The 15,737-nt window shown below is 21.8% G+C and overlaps 4 protein-coding genes across 6 annotated transcripts; 2 read left to right on the forward strand and 2 right to left on the reverse strand.

Annotated features, from left to right (window-relative positions):
- Nucleotides 1-121: 121 nt before the first annotated feature.
- On the reverse strand, nucleotides 122-2,250 carry LOC551992 (rRNA 2'-O-methyltransferase fibrillarin). Of its 2 annotated transcripts, none has more exons than XM_624375.5 (5): nucleotides 2,114-2,250; nucleotides 1,340-1,668; nucleotides 1,080-1,253; nucleotides 510-755; nucleotides 122-403 (listed from the first exon to the last, which is right to left on the reverse strand). In XM_624375.5, the coding sequence occupies exons 1-5, from the start codon at nucleotides 2,124-2,126 to the stop codon at nucleotides 233-235; spliced, it is 933 nt and encodes a 310-aa protein (XP_624378.1). In that variant the 5' UTR covers nucleotides 2,127-2,250; the 3' UTR covers nucleotides 122-232. The 2 variants fall into 2 exon arrangements, with proteins under 2 accessions (XP_624378.1, XP_016766337.1); XM_016910848.2 differs by having other exon boundaries at nucleotides 403-426.
- Nucleotides 2,251-3,947: 1,697 nt separating this feature from the next.
- LOC412700 (general transcription and DNA repair factor IIH helicase subunit XPD) lies at nucleotides 3,948-7,595 on the forward strand. Its single transcript, XM_396155.7, has 13 exons — nucleotides 3,948-4,277; nucleotides 4,347-4,446; nucleotides 4,511-4,765; nucleotides 4,841-5,074; nucleotides 5,146-5,269; nucleotides 5,351-5,447; nucleotides 5,512-5,645; nucleotides 5,721-6,250; nucleotides 6,343-6,518; nucleotides 6,572-6,851; nucleotides 6,928-7,038; nucleotides 7,114-7,212; nucleotides 7,303-7,595. The coding sequence occupies exons 1-13, from the start codon at nucleotides 4,273-4,275 to the stop codon at nucleotides 7,435-7,437; spliced, it is 2,280 nt and encodes a 759-aa protein (XP_396155.4). The 5' UTR covers nucleotides 3,948-4,272; the 3' UTR covers nucleotides 7,438-7,595.
- Nucleotides 7,596-7,660: 65 nt separating this feature from the next.
- LOC724808 (lactoylglutathione lyase) lies at nucleotides 7,661-13,237 on the reverse strand. 2 transcript variants are annotated; one of them, XM_001120710.4, is made up of 13 exons: nucleotides 13,099-13,237; nucleotides 12,165-12,291; nucleotides 11,989-12,085; nucleotides 11,240-11,535; nucleotides 11,109-11,176; nucleotides 10,830-11,006; nucleotides 9,703-9,889; nucleotides 9,231-9,620; nucleotides 8,847-9,128; nucleotides 8,596-8,725; nucleotides 8,228-8,522; nucleotides 7,921-8,138; nucleotides 7,661-7,844 (listed from the first exon to the last, which is right to left on the reverse strand). In XM_001120710.4, the coding sequence occupies exons 4-13, from the start codon at nucleotides 11,533-11,535 to the stop codon at nucleotides 7,752-7,754; spliced, it is 2,136 nt and encodes a 711-aa protein (XP_001120710.2). In that variant the 5' UTR covers nucleotides 11,989-12,085; nucleotides 12,165-12,291; nucleotides 13,099-13,237; the 3' UTR covers nucleotides 7,661-7,751. The 2 variants fall into 2 exon arrangements, with proteins under 2 accessions (XP_001120710.2, XP_026295074.1); XM_026439289.1 differs by lacking the exons at nucleotides 7,661-7,844; nucleotides 7,921-8,138; nucleotides 8,228-8,522; ... (3 more) ...; nucleotides 9,703-9,889; nucleotides 12,165-12,291 and having other exon boundaries at nucleotides 10,745-11,006; nucleotides 13,099-13,117.
- LOC724850 (BRO1 domain-containing protein BROX) lies at nucleotides 11,990-14,304 on the forward strand. The gene is made up of 7 exons (XM_001120754.5): nucleotides 11,990-12,358; nucleotides 12,534-12,764; nucleotides 12,859-12,954; nucleotides 13,066-13,244; nucleotides 13,420-13,595; nucleotides 13,716-13,948; nucleotides 14,020-14,304. The coding sequence occupies exons 1-7, from the start codon at nucleotides 12,258-12,260 to the stop codon at nucleotides 14,264-14,266; spliced, it is 1,263 nt and encodes a 420-aa protein (XP_001120754.2). The 5' UTR covers nucleotides 11,990-12,257; the 3' UTR covers nucleotides 14,267-14,304.
- The last annotated feature ends 1,433 nt before the right edge of the window (nucleotides 14,305-15,737 follow it).

The following is a 15,737-nucleotide window of genomic DNA, read 5'->3' on the forward strand; positions in this document are numbered from 1 at the left end:
ATGTACGTCTCTCTACATACAAACTGTACAGGTATAATAATGAAATTATTTCTTTTTGTAGAAAATATTCTAATAATTAATTACTTTACATTATATTACATATAATTCCTATTTTTTTATTTTTTAATTAAAACTTATTATATAAAGATCAGTTCTAAGAATCATAATCATATGATGCACTCTTAGTAAATAGATAAAACATATATATATGTATATATACATATACATAATTTTAAGTAGCTTTTTTAGGTGGTGGCCTATAAACTCCAACAACAACAGCGTGATCTCTTTCATATGGTTCCAATGTGATTTGTTCTTGAGGTTTCAATTTGTCTGCAATTAATTTTTTTACTTCCGATGCAAATACTGCTTCAGGTTGAGCTGTAGAATCTATACAACTCGCCTAAATCAAAATCATTATATGAACTTAAGTGCGTAAATAATTTAAATTAAAAAAAAAAAAATAAATAAAATTTATAAATTTTTTTAAAAATAACCAATATACTTGCTTTAATAGAAATAACAAAATGACCTCCGTTCTTTAAGAAATATTGAGCATTTAGAGCTACTATTCTGGCTTGATCAGGTTGTGCCACATCAGCAAATATCGTATCTACCATTCCAACAAGCATTCTGTATTTATGAGGATGTCTTGCATCTTCAATTATAGGAATAATATTTGTTCGTTTCTTAGCAACATTTATAAGATCTCTGCCTGATCTATGAGAAAATTCTACAGCATATACAAGTCCTTCCTAAAATAAATTTATAATAATATATGAATAAAATCTGTAACTATAATATAAATATAATTATATAAACAACTAAAGTATATATAATTCAATAAAATTTGTATACACAGTAAGTAGTAACAGTTATATGCATTATATAATTTTGTATACACGTCATTTTAGAGTAAAATATAATATATTTTACTCAATCAAAAAAACGAGAAATTATTTTTTCTAGCATAACGTCGACACCAAATTAATTATAATATATTAATTTGGCTCTAATGTATGCATTATAATTTATATAATTAAATATTCAACATGAAAGAAATATTTATATGAACTTACTGGTCCAACAACATCTGCTACATGCGACACTGTAGTTCCAGATGCAGCACCTAAATATAAAACTTTACTTCCAGGAGGCATATGAATTTGATCTACTCCTCCAAGTATAGCAGCAGCTAACTTTGATCTAAAAGGATTCCAAACTCTATATTCAATTTTTTCACCATTTTCACCCTATAAAATCCAAATTGTTAATTATTTATCATTGTTTATCATTTTTCATAAATTAATAATATAATTTATATTAGTTATTTATTTACCTCCACACTTATTCTTTTTTCACCATATACTTCTGAACCTGGTACCAAATTTAAAGTAACTAATGCATCTTCTTTTCCTCTAGCTATAAAAACTCCTTCATGACGATGTGGTTCAATGACAACAGTTTTTCCACCTTTAAAACCACCTCCTCCACGTCCTCTTCCTCCACCTCCTTTACCTCCACGTCCTCGTGGAGTATTTCCACCTCTTCCACCACCTCCTCCTCTACCACTACCTCTACCACCTCCACCTCCACCTCTTCCTCCACCACGTCCACTACCTCCACCTCGACCACCTCCCTTACCTCTAAATCCACCTGGTGAAAATCCTATAATTAAATTAATTTTTTAATAAATATTAAATTCAAGAATATATAAAATAATCTTTTATTTTTTATTAGTTTCATTTTCTCAATATGTTTAACTTTTTCAAACAAAATGAATCTAAAAATAAAATTTAAATGTCTAATTGAAAAATGAATCTAATTCAATTAATATATAACTTAATGTATACAACTTAATGTTATACTATATATAAACAAAAATTATAATTTACTTGACTGAATGAACTACATACTTTCTTTAAATAAAAAATCACTAAATATATTTGTTTAAATAATTACTCATACTTTATAAAATAAATAATGTAATCGTATGAGTATAAAATAAATGAAATGCTAGATCATAAAGCACATATCATAGAAATCATTTTAAACAAAATAATCTTTTGTAAAAGATTAAATATAAGAATATATGAATATTAATTTCAATTACCTGGTTTTCCCATTTTAAAACTAAAATATCTAATATTTTTATTCTAAATGTATTTCAATCTCTATTCTAATATTTCATACACGTGTTACATTACGGACGCTAAATCGTCGCGGAAAAGAGATAGTTCCAAACATCTTCCGGTTTAATTATATCGAATTGTAACGAACATATCGAATATAATATAATCGATATAAAAATCGATTAATATTTCAAAAATACTAAAAAAAATATAAAAAATCTTTTATAAATAAATTTAATAATAATATAAAAATTTCAAAAATTATTTATTAAAATTCAAAATTAAATATATGAAATATGATTTATATATATATATATTTTTTTTAAATTTGATTATTTTTAGAATAATAATAAAAATTTACATAAATTTTCTATTTCATGTATGAATTAGAAATATGATAATATATTAAAATTAATTATATTATATTTAACATTTTTAAAATTTGCTAAAATTTTTTAAATATGTTTAAAAATATTCTTTACAGATATAAGATATATAGTTTGCTGACTATGAAATATATAAACATAGACGAATCATAGAATAAATCTAACATTTAAAGGAATTTGTATTTCATAATCTGAAATATCAATTGCGCAAAAAAATCAGTGATTTGTATGTCCTCTATTATAGGAATTATATTTAAATAATCACCAAAGAGAAAAAAGTCAGATTTTAAAAATTTTTTTCTTCATTTCTTTCATATATAAATTTCATAAATAATTTCATAATATTCCATGTACTAAATATATTTGGTAGGTCTTTTTATTATTACGAATAATAGACAAATTCATGATGAATTGAATTATTTATAAATTAAGAATTAAACTTACATTTTTTTATTATAACAGATTAATAGAAAAATAATATCAATTTTTGAAATATCTAATAAGAATATACTTTAAAATTTATTTCTAGATCGAACTTTTATTTATTTAAATTTACTGCTCTTAGAATGATATCTCGCGATATATAAGATATATATTTTGCAAGATCATTGTTTTTAATATACATAGCAAGAACAGAAATATATCTATATCTTTTATATTAAAAATTAAAACATATTATAATTTTGACAAAAAAATGAAATGAAAATATGTTTTATTGATATCTCGTTTTATTGATATTTTATCTGTAGTCATGCCTTAGAAGTAAATATAAGCAAGAAAAGTAAACAATTGAAAAAAAACAGATAAAAAAATTATGGAATCAATTCCATCTTTAGAATATTATAAATAAAATCAATGAAAATAAGGAAAGTAAATAGTAGAAAGTAAAAAGTATAAAAATAGAATAAGAAATAATTGTTATCTCTGAAATATTAAAGCATCTTTTTAAAGAAAAATAAGATAGAATAAAAATTAGGATAGCCATTTTTGTATGTTTTTAAGATATTTTTGATATTTAAGAAATATCTTAATTCTTATCTGTCCTGTCTTTAAAGAAATAGAGCATTCAAAAGATGATAATCGATACTTACTTTCTATATGTTATTTTTGATATTCTAAAGATAATTTTATAAATTTTATTTATTTCTGCTTTTTAATTTATTTTCTTTAAATTTTAATTTTACATTTAATTTTTTGTTAGCGCATAATTAAATGGAATAAGAAATATCAACATATTTTTATTATTTTATTTTTGAAAACTAAAAAATATATTATATATACTTCATTCTCAACTTTATAATATATTTCTAAGATTAATGTATTATAATGTATTTCTTAGACTAGATTCTTACTATAAACAGTGAAAAAAATTAATATTACAGATTTAATTACAATTTTTTTGTTTCAGTAGCGCTGTTGTCTAATTCCATTTTGTGATAATAATGACATTTAGTTACAATTTCTCTCGTAGTAGTAACGCTATTATTTTATTTCATTCTGAATCGATAATGTCACGTTTGACACGAAAATGATAATAGAAAACTATAACAAAAATGTTTTGGATGATATATCTATTCTATAGACATATGGATTTCTATAGCTAGTTTGTGCTAATGCATTCGTTTTTCCGCGCTATTGTATATTCAAATAACATTTAACCTATTATTTGTTTAAAACCTCATGTTTTTATGCTAACAAATAAATGATACTATTGTGTATAAAACTGTTATTTATATAAAAAAAAATATAAAAATATGAAGTAAATATATATTAAATAGTTTTTTAGTTTTCTAAAACAAAAAATTTAATTATATGTTTATATTTACAGAATCAGCGTTGACGGTTTACTTGTATATTTTCCCTACGATTATATTTATCCGGAACAATATGCATATATGCTTGAACTCAAACGAGGCTTGGATGCTAAAGTAATTATTTTGTATAGTTTTGAATAATGATTATTTAATATTTATTTTTTATTTATTATTTTAGGGACATTGTTTATTGGAAATGCCCTCAGGCACTGGCAAAACTATAACTCTCTTATCTTTGATTGTAGCATATATGTTAGAAAATCCATTAGATGTAACAAAATTAATTTATTGTTCTCGTACTGTACCAGAAATAGAAAAAGTCATAGAAGAATTAAAAAAACTTATGGACTATTATGAAAAGGAAACTGACAATAAACCTAAAATTGTTGGTTTAGTTCTTAGTTCACGAAAAAATATGTGTATTCATCCAGAGGTAAATAATTTTTTATTTTATAATTTTTAATAATTATATATAACTATAAATATATTAATAATATATTTAAATTAGGTAAGTAGAGAACGTGAAGGCAAAATTGTTGATGGACGTTGTCATTCTCTCACAGCATCATATGTTCGTGAGAGACATAATTATGACGATTCCACACCAATTTGTAATTTTTATGAAGGATTTGACATGGAAGGCAAAGAACAAATTATGCCATCAGGTATATATTCTATTGATGATTTAAAAGAATATGGAAAAGATCGCAATTGGTGTCCCTATTTTCTTGCAAGGTTTACAGTAAGCACATTAAGAAACAAATATTATATTTTGAAACAATATAAAGTATTAATTATTTCTTATGATTTTAGATTTTACATGCTCAAATTGTAGTATATAGTTATCATTATTTATTAGATCCTAAAATTGCAGAAACTGTATCTAGGGAATTAAGCAAAAGTTCTGTAGTAATATTTGATGAAGCTCATAATATAGGTACAATACTATTATTAGTTACATAGTATTAGTTATATAGTAAAGTTTAAAAAGGTTTAAATATTTTTATGTTTATTTTAGATAATGTATGCATTGATTCAATGAGTGTAAAAATTAATAGAAGAACTTTAGAGAAAAGTTCAGCCAATATACAACTTCTTGAGAAAACAGTAGCTGAGTAAGTTATATTTTAAATTTTATACTAATAATTATATGTATCTTTAAAAATATTTATAATTTAGGATGAGAGAGGATGATGTAAATAAATTAAAAGAAGAATATGAAAGATTAGTAGAAGGATTAAAAGATGCACATGTTGCAAGAGAAACTGATATTATCTTAGCTAATCCAGTTTTACCAAATGAAGTTTTGCAAGGTAAATTAATTAATTAATTTAATTTTAGATACATCTGTAATAATTATGAATTTAATGTATACATATTTGTTATAGAGGTAGTGCCTGGTAATATTAGAAATGCAGAACATTTTGTTAGTTTTTTAAAACGATTTGTAGAATATTTAAAAACACGTTTACGTGTACAACATGTGGTTCAAGAATCACCTGCTGCATTCTTAAGAGATGTTCAAACAAAAGTTTCAATAGAACGTAAACCATTAAGATTTTGTGCAGAGCGATTGGCTTCTCTTTTACGTACTATGGAGATAACCGATTTAACTGATTTCTCACCAATAATATTAGTAACACATCTTGCAACATTAGTTTCCACATATACAAAAGGATTTACAATTATAGTAGAACCATTTGATGACAAAACACCTAATGTTTTAAATCCAATTCTTCATTTTGTTTGTCTAGATTCATCTATTGCAATGAAACCTATATTTGATAGATTTCAATCAGTAGTAATTACTTCAGGAACATTGTCTCCATTAGATATGTATCCTAAAATTTTAAATTTTCATCCTGTCATAATGTCATCTTTTACCATGACATTGGCTAGACCATGTCTTTTACCTATGGTAAATATATTTATTTTTTATATAATATTTTATATAATATATAATTTTATATAATAAATTAATTAAAAAAATTAATTTTAAAATATTATCAGATTGTAGCAAAAGGTAATGATCAAGTCGCAATTTCATCAAAATATGAAACAAGAGAAGATGTTGCTGTTATAAGAAATTATGGCCAATTATTAGTTGAATTTGCAGCTACTGTTCCTGATGGCTTAGTCTGTTTTTTTACATCTTATTTATACATGGAATCTGTTGTTGCTGCATGGTTTGTATTAACTAATATTCCTAATATTATATAATTATAATTTATTTTTATAGGTATGACCAAGGTGTGGTAGATCAACTTCAAAGACATAAGTTATTATTTATTGAAACTCAAGATTCTGCTGAAACGAGTTTAGCTCTTATTAATTATATAAAAGCATGTGAAAATGGTAGAGGTGCTGTTCTTCTTTCTGTAGCACGTGGTAAAGTATCAGAAGGAGTTGATTTTGATCATCATTTAGGAAGAGCTGTATTGATGTTTGGTATTCCTTATGTATATACGCAATCGCGTATTTTAAAGGCACGATTAGAATATCTTCGTGATCAATTTCAAGTAAGTTATTAAATTAAATTTTAATTAAATGTATAAATATTTTTATTATTTTTAATACATTTTCTGATTTTTATAGATCAGAGAAAATGATTTTTTAACTTTTGATGCGATGAGACACGCAGCACAATGTGTTGGAAGAGCAATTAGAGGAAAAACTGATTATGGTATAATGATTTTTGCAGATAAGGTAATAAAAATTATAATTTTAATTTTTAATAATTTCTTTAATTCTTAATTATTATTAACAAAATTAATTTTTTAGAGATTTTCAAGGATAGATAAACGAAGTAAATTACCAAAATGGATACAAGAACATTTAACAGATAGTTTATGTAATTTATCAACAGAAGAAGCAGTGCAGGTAAAAATCCTAAATTTGAAATTTCAAAAGTAAATATCGATAACCATTAATTATTATGTTATATAACTTTGCACAACTTAATACTTTTAGATAAGTAAACGTTGGTTACGACAAATGGCTCAACCATTTACTCGTGAAAATCAATTAGGATTATCTCTATTAACACGAGAACAACTTGAAAAAGAAGAATATGGTAAAATTAAACAAAAGGCGCAACAAAATTAGATATTTAATATATTTATAATAAATTTTGTGCCATTTTTAACAAATAATATATGAAGTGTATGAAAACATACCATAATTTGTGTTTTGTATAGTATTTGTATTATAGTACATTTAAAATGTATTGATTTTTGCAATAAAAAATATTTTTTTTAATGATATATAACTTTATAAATTTATGAAATTAATATTTAAAAAAAGTTTAATAAATAGGTTATAAAAAATATATCTTCGCAATTAAAAAAGTTTAATAACAAAGTATGGTGATGAAGTTTTAACAGTGTACAAAATTATATTTATGAACAATTCATCTAATATCACCATCTTACAATAACTTGGTCTCCATCTTGTATTGAATAATAACTGAGTTCCTGAAGCGGTTTATCCAAAGGTATTTCATCTTTAGAAAGCTAAAAAAATTACAAAAAAATAATATAAAAAAAATATATAATAAAATATATATAAATTATAAAATGTCAAAATTACATTTTGTTGTATAAATGAGAGATTTGGTATTTTTCCTCCAGTTTTAAAAAGTCGTTGTGCAAGTCCAATAACTTTTTGAACTTCCATATCTTTTAATAGTTTTCTTTTAATTCCTTTAGGCTGATCTAGATGATCTGGGCATACAAATTCTACTGTTATAACGTTTGAAACCATTTCCACTTTTGTTTTAGATGAGGGAATATCAGAAATTCCATATTCTATAAACATTTCAAATAATATTCATAATTAATAAGAAAAAAATTAAAATTTTTAAATATATTATCATTATATAACATTCTTCACCAACTTGCAACCAATGTTATATATCGAGGGTGTTCAATTATAAATTGTTTTCTTTTTTCAGAGTCAGCTTCAGAGTTATATTCAGTCCATTTTGATAAAAACAATTTCAGATAATCATATTCAGCACCACGTCTTTCATCATGTAAAATTTCAGTGCCATTTAATGATTTTAAATTTGCAATTTTTGCTATGATTAACTGACGTGCAGTTTCCAAATTTTCATTTTTCAAAATAGGATTCTCTCTAAATTTCAAATCTTCTAAATTATTAAGTTTTTCTAATTCTGATACAGATTGCCACTGTAAATTATTATAAAATTATTTTTGTTAATAATTTATTATAATTTATTTATATTATAAATATTTATTTTACCTCTGATATGTTATTATACGATATATGTAATTGTCGCAAATTAAAAAATGCTGTGGTTTTTACTATTGGTTCAGTAGTTGGAAATCTTATTTTGTCTATTTTATTTGAATTTAAATTAAGATATTCTAAGCTGTATAAATAATTGTTTAATATAAACATTAAAATTATAATTAAATAATAAATACTATAATAAAAAATATGATTAAATATATATTATAATTGAAATTATTATATTGTTATGTAGAATTTACCATGGAAGGGAATCCAATTTAAGAATTTCATCCCAATTGGATATCAAATTTCCTTCAAGTGTTAATTTACATATTTTCATTAAATTATCATCTTTTAATGGTCTTTGTATAATATTAACAATATTGAAAGAAACTGAAAGTTCTTGTAGAAATGGGAACATACACATACACTGTTGAATATCAAACCAATTATAATTCATTTTTGCCATAGTTAAATATTTAACCATAAAAAATGAATTTTTTAATATTTCCATATTTTTTTCAATCGGCAAATAATTTTCACTAAATAAATAATATATATGATAAATAATAATAAATATTAGAATATAAAATAATAAAATATTAATAATAGATATTATTAATATTCTTAATTAGGAATTTTACCTCACATTAAGTCGAACAAGACAATGAAGCTGACAACAAATATTTGCTACAATTTGCCAACTATTTATTAAATTTTTAGATATATCTAATTCTTCCAAATTGGGACATAATTCTTTTAATTCACCAGAATCACCCGCAGTGCTAACACATTGTTCTCTTAACCATATTATTTTTAATTGATCAAATTTGCTTTGTTTTTTATTTACTTTAGAAAAACCAACAACTTCCAAAAAAGGAGCATTAATTTCTTTTTGTAAACTTATTAATGTATCTCTATCAATACCAGCTAATTCATCATTGATGAAACCATAACGAATTTTAATAGCTTCAGGACAAGAAATTCCAAATCTTGCTTTACCAGGACGTATAAATGAACCTGATGTAGGATATCTATTATACAATATATAAATATTTTAATTATGTACTTTATATAATAATAATAATATAATATTATATTTTTATATGATTTTACCTAGCTTTAAAATATTTTATTCCTTCATATGTACCATTATGTTTTCCACGAGTTGGATCATCCCAATCTATACCAAGCCACAAACCTTTAGTTTCACCAACAGGACCAATGTACTTTAATGTACCTTGATGTCCATCACACTCAATTCGACTGTCAATTTCATATCTTTTATCTTCTACCATGCTAAAAAAGAAAAATTTTAATGATATTTTTTATTTAATTAATATAATTAATAAATATTAATTAATATATCTAATCATATTTTTTTGCTTTCAAAAATAAAATTTAAGAAATATCATTCTTATGTTTTTATATTATATTAATTTTTAATAATAAATACTGAATGTGTATATCACGTTGCGGTTTAAAATCTAACCTCAATGTAATAGATGATCATTGAAATTTATGAAATAAAATATTAATAATATAAACGAAAAAAAATTGTCACGTAGCACTCTACACAATATTAGAAATAATATTTATGTTAGATATAAGTGGTTATATAGACATGATTCAATCAAAATTAAAAGTAATACACGACAATGACATTTCTCTATTATATACAGTTAAGATACCTAGGAACTCTGTAGTATAAGATATTCCACACAAATAGTACTATCTTTTTATATGAATGTGTATGATATATAGATATATATGAACCATACAATAATAATTTTTTGCATATTTTTTGCACACAAATTTTCTTTATTCTTAAAATTTCACGATAAAAAACGATATCATATTACGATAAAAAAATTAAAATATATTTTTTTGCTTAAAACTGTATTTAGATATAAAATAAGGAATTATAAAATTTATAAATCAATTTTTACAAAATTGATGATTCAAAAATAAATATTTTGATTTTATTTACCAAAAAATAATTAGATATTACATTATACATAAATTATACATATAATACAATGTACAGATGCTATAAAATATACATAAATATGAATAATTACAATCTTAAAATGTATATGTACATATAAAACTATATATATATATATATACATATACATAAACAATGATGATTTTAATTTAATTCAGATATTTTTGTTTGATGGAATTTATACATTTGTAGATAGTCCAAAAAATTATTTCATGCAAAATATTTTATTGAATTGGTACTATATTTGCAATATTTACTGGATTTAAAATTTCAATCCAATAGCCATCTGGATCTTTAATAAAAGCAATTCCTTTCATCTTACCATCATTAGGTTTTTTTATAAATTCTACATTTAATTTTTCAAATCTTTCACATGCTTTTTCTACATCAGGTACTGTAATTCCAATATGACCTATGTAACAAAATATATTATTAAATTTGTAATATTGTATATATTTGTTATATGTAATTTTATTTTATATTTCAATTTTATAATATTTAAAAACAATATTACCAAATCCACGAGGTTCAGTATTCCCATTATGATATGTAGGATCAGGATCAGTTTCTGTTCCCCAATTACTAAAAATAAATAATAACTTTAATAAATTTAATTATTACTTACATAACAATTTTTAAACATACTGAGTAAGTTCTAAAGTTGCTTTACGACTAAATGTCCATTCAATACTTTCTCTCTTATCAGTAGGTATATCTTTTGGATCTTCATATCCCAAAAAATATAAGGAAAACTTCATTTCGGGAAAATCAAGTTTCTGTAATAACTGCATACCAAGTACTTCAGTATAGAAAGGTAATGATTTTCGTGGATCTTTAATACGATACATTGTTTGTTGCATTATATAACCATTTGTTGCTGGATCAGGCTTCTTACAAAGTTCACGTGCTTCACAATTTGTTAATCCTGTGTGTTCACCCATCTAAAAAAAATTATTATATTTATCATATTTTATTATTTAAGTATTATATTATGATTTACTGATAAAATTATGTAAAATACCGATAAAATTATATAAAAAAAATTTGCAATTAAATTTATCTTTTAAATTTATCAATCTAGAGATAAAATATTATTATCAATTTTCAAGGACATAATTTATTTTTGAAAATATTTTTATAACGTAATATTTTTTATTAATTTTAGAAAATTAATAAAAAATTAAAATAGAATAAAATAAAATAAAAAAAAAAATTAAAAAAAAATTTATTTTAATATATAAAAATTATATAGGTTAAATAACAAATGTATAAAATTTGGTAAAACAAATTTATCATATCAATAATGACATAACATTTATATTATTATATATCTATAATATTATTTATTATTATATATATATATATATATATATATATTTTTTTTTTTTTCTTACCTTTTGAAATATAATAAATATGACGACCGATAGTTGTACGCTATACACGAAGCGGAAGTGTGCGAAGAATTGCGTGATCTATTCACAATTACAATCTCTATAAAAAGTGGAATATCTTTTATTGAGTATAACATTCATACATGTAATACGTAGTTGTGTTGTATTGTCTACTTTACCACTTCGATTTCTCTTATCTGTCAAATCGTGTAAATTATATTGAAGTACACAAATAATATTAAAAAAACAATTTAATTTATATCATTAATAAAATGGCTCATTGGTTTCATCGTAATGTACTAAAAGCTACAACAAATCAAAAATTCGAATTAAAAATAACTAATCCTACTGATGCTACAAAAAAACTATGCAGGTTAGCTATATTTATGAAGAAAATAAATTAAATACATTTAATTTTATGGTTAATAATTATTTTAAATGTTATTATTTTATAAAATTTATTTAAAATAATAAGTAATATAAATGATAAAATAAATAATCATATTGCAAAAAAAATTATATTTTAATTAAAATTTTTTTTATTATAGTGATCTGAGATTATCAAGAAATCGTCTTTTGGATTTGATCAAAAATCCAAATAATTCAAGTGAGACTATAGAACCAGCCTTTCATAGCTATTTAAGCTTATTATATGGATTTATATGGGAAATAAATTCTGATACAGAAAAATCTGAACATATTGGTAGGCCAAATCCAAGCAAACTTAGAAATATTATTGTATATAAATGGACACATACATTATTGGGATCAAATACTTAGTAATATATTTTTCTACATCTATTTAATTTAAACAAAAAAAATTGCTTTACTTTATATATTATTATATTTTATGATTTAAAATATTTATTATAGTTCTAGTGCTGATTCTGTATATGAAGCAGCTAATATAAGTATGAATGTAGGACTTTGGTTTATGAAACATGCTGCAATGATTGCTGCTAAAGATGAGTAAGTATGAACAATAAAATATAAAATAATTAGAAATATAAAATAAATAATATTATATTTATTTCATTTAATTTATTATATTTAATATCATTTATTGATGATATAATTTAGTATAAATATGAATGAAGCAAAAGATGTACATACTATGCTAAGACGGGCTGCAGGAATATTTACTTTTGTACAAACAGAATTTTTGCCACAATTGGCAAATCCTCCACCATTAGGAAGTGATTTAGATCCAAGAATAATAAATGCATATGTCAATCAATGTACAGCAGAAGCACAAGAAGGTTGTATAATATGTTATTTTAATTATATAATACATTTATGATATATATAGAAAATATAATATACAATATACAAAATTATTTTAAATTAATGATCTAAATACTAATAAATAATATTATAATTTTATATAATTTTATATAAAATATATACTATAATTTTATATACATTATGTTTTAGTGACAGTGGCTAGAGCAGTAGAATTAAAACATAATGCTAGTTTAATATCAGCATTAGCTAATGAAACAAGTAAATTATTTTTGGATGCTGCTAATACTTTACGTTCATTTAAATCAGAGATATCAGCACAATGGATTAAATATTTAGAACTTAAAGCAGCATTTTATCAATCTTATGTAAGAAAATTATTAAAAAGTATAAAAATATTTAAAAATTAAAATTTCTTAAATAATTAAAATTATTTATATAATTATATATGTAATTCTTATTTGTATAATTATATATATATGTTATAGGCTTATAATTATTGTGGTGAAAATTTATTATCTATGGATAAATGTGGAGAAGCAATTAAAGCCTTACAAGAAAGTGAAGCTTGTTTAAAAAAAGCAAAAGTATTATGTGAAGAGTATGGAAAAATAAATGGACCAGCACCTAAAGTAAAACCAGATCAACATGCTGTATTTAAACGTTTAGCACCTATAGTAAAACTTACTCTTGATAAATGTAATCGTGAAAATGGTTTAATGTAAGTATCATATTAAATTTAAAAAAAATTTTATAAACAAAAATTTAATTTTAATTTAAATATTTTTAAAGTTACCATCATACAATACCAGGAGAGATTCCAACATTAGATACAAAAGCTACTTTTGGTTTAGTGAGTCCTATTGATTTCCAAATGCAATCACATAACTCTATATGGAATTTAAATGTATATGGATCATTATTTGGATTAACTCCTCCAAAAATAGAAAAAGAACAAAATTTACCTCCTGTTAAAGAAGATTCAATTCATCAAAGTACCAAAGATCCAAAGAATGCAAGTGGATGTTTATTGCAGTAAATAGTTTTATGCAGAATTACAATAAATGGTAAATTAAATTCGTTGACTTTATTATTATTATGAGATGCTATACAGGTTTTACATTTTTTGATAATTTTGTTATATGCTTGATAGTATTTTACAAATAAAAATAAGACTAAAATATATATAATAAATATCTATGAATGCTTTGTTAAGTTATAATAAAAATATGAAATAAATGTACACATTTCACATATTTGCTCATAAATTTAGTGAAATGTACACTATGCAATATGGTACATTTATTGGGAAATATTTCGAAATATTTTTAACAAGAATATTAAAATTTTTGACACATAAATCATATATAAAATACATTATATATTCTTGATTAGAATAATAAAAAAAAATATTATATAATATAATAATTTATAATATAATAATATAAAAGTAAATATTTTTGACATTTTGAAGATTATTTTATTATATAAAGCAAAATAAAATTAAAATTAACTTCTTAACTTAATAGTATAATGTATAATTTACAGTAATATAGAATCAATATTACAAAAACATATAGTAAACATATTATTATTTTATATATATATATATATATATATATATATATATATATAGTTAATATAAATATTACATATCACAATATTTATATTGAACTGAAAAAAATAATATTATATTTTTATATATTTCATATTTTTTCTTAATTTCTTAATAAAATATTTATAGATTTTTTAGTCTTATTTTATTTTTAAAACACATTATAAAGTATGTATGAAAAAATATAAAATTGCATAATTCTAAAACAATAATTTATTTTTAAATATTTATATACACATTTAGTAAAATGCAAATTAACAATATAGTATTCAATTAGCATTTAAATGTTTTTACTTATGTATCAAATAATATAACTAGTCTTAATTTTTAATTAAAAACATAAATTATTAACATAAATAGAAGTATTTTTATATACATAAAAAAACATTTTTATTATGTATTTTTAATATTTTTATTTTATTTTATTAATGTTAATAAATTAAAATTTTCATTTGTGCAATTTAAAATATACATATATGATACATATATGAATTTATATATTTTATATTAAATACATAAGATATTTGTATATAATTGATAATACAAAAAATGTTAAAATTTATTATTATTTTAATAATAAATGATGAATTTTTGATTTTTTTTATTTAAAATCTAATCAATGTCTTTTGAAAGTTTAAAATCATATAATAACATAAAATATAGTTAACAGATATTTGTATCATAACTGTTTTTCTATAAAATATTTCCATAAAATTTATTTTTTCAAGAAATATCTTATGTATCTATAATGTATAAACATTGTATAGAATTAAATATAATTTTATTTTGTATATTTAAAATTATTTAAACTTTGAAAATGTTTATTTTATTTATTAAAATAAAAAGATACAATTATATTATATATAATAATGTTAGAAATATGTTATATTTATTT

The sequence above is a fragment of the Apis mellifera genome, linkage group LG2, assembly GCF_003254395.2.
Source record: "Apis mellifera strain DH4 linkage group LG2, Amel_HAv3.1, whole genome shotgun sequence".
Classification (NCBI taxonomy): domain Eukaryota; kingdom Metazoa; phylum Arthropoda; class Insecta; order Hymenoptera; family Apidae; genus Apis; species Apis mellifera.

Excerpts from the sequence above, each read along its gene's own strand:
- LOC551992 (XM_624375.5), bottom strand. Across the intron at positions 756-1,079 it reads TAGCAGATGTTGTTGGACCA|GAAGGACTTGTATATGCTGT; the intron begins GTAAGTTCATAT and ends AATTTATTTTAG. Across the intron at positions 404-509 it reads ATTTTGTTATTTCTATTAAA|GCGAGTTGTATAGATTCTAC; the intron begins GCAAGTATATTG and ends ATTTTGATTTAG.
- LOC412700 (XM_396155.7), top strand. Across the intron at positions 4,447-4,510 it reads AACGAGGCTTGGATGCTAAA|GGACATTGTTTATTGGAAAT; the intron begins GTAATTATTTTG and ends TTATTATTTTAG. Across the intron at positions 5,646-5,720 it reads ACCAAATGAAGTTTTGCAAG|AGGTAGTGCCTGGTAATATT; the intron begins GTAAATTAATTA and ends TATTTGTTATAG.
- LOC724808 (XM_001120710.4), bottom strand. The coding sequence starts at position 11,535 with ATGGGTGAACACACAGGATTAACAAATTGTGAAGCACGTGAACTTTGT. Across the intron at positions 11,007-11,108 it reads TACTGAACCTCGTGGATTTG|GTCATATTGGAATTACAGTA; the intron begins GTAATATTGTTT and ends TTTGTTACATAG. Across the intron at positions 9,621-9,702 it reads ATAAAATATTTTAAAGCTAG|ATATCCTACATCAGGTTCAT; the intron begins GTAAAATCATAT and ends ATTGTATAATAG.
- LOC724850 (XM_001120754.5), top strand. The coding sequence starts at position 12,258 with ATGGCTCATTGGTTTCATCGTAATGTACTAAAAGCTACAACAAATCAA. Across the intron at positions 13,245-13,419 it reads TACAGCAGAAGCACAAGAAG|TGACAGTGGCTAGAGCAGTA; the intron begins GTTGTATAATAT and ends ATTATGTTTTAG. Across the intron at positions 13,949-14,019 it reads AATCGTGAAAATGGTTTAAT|TTACCATCATACAATACCAG; the intron begins GTAAGTATCATA and ends ATATTTTTAAAG.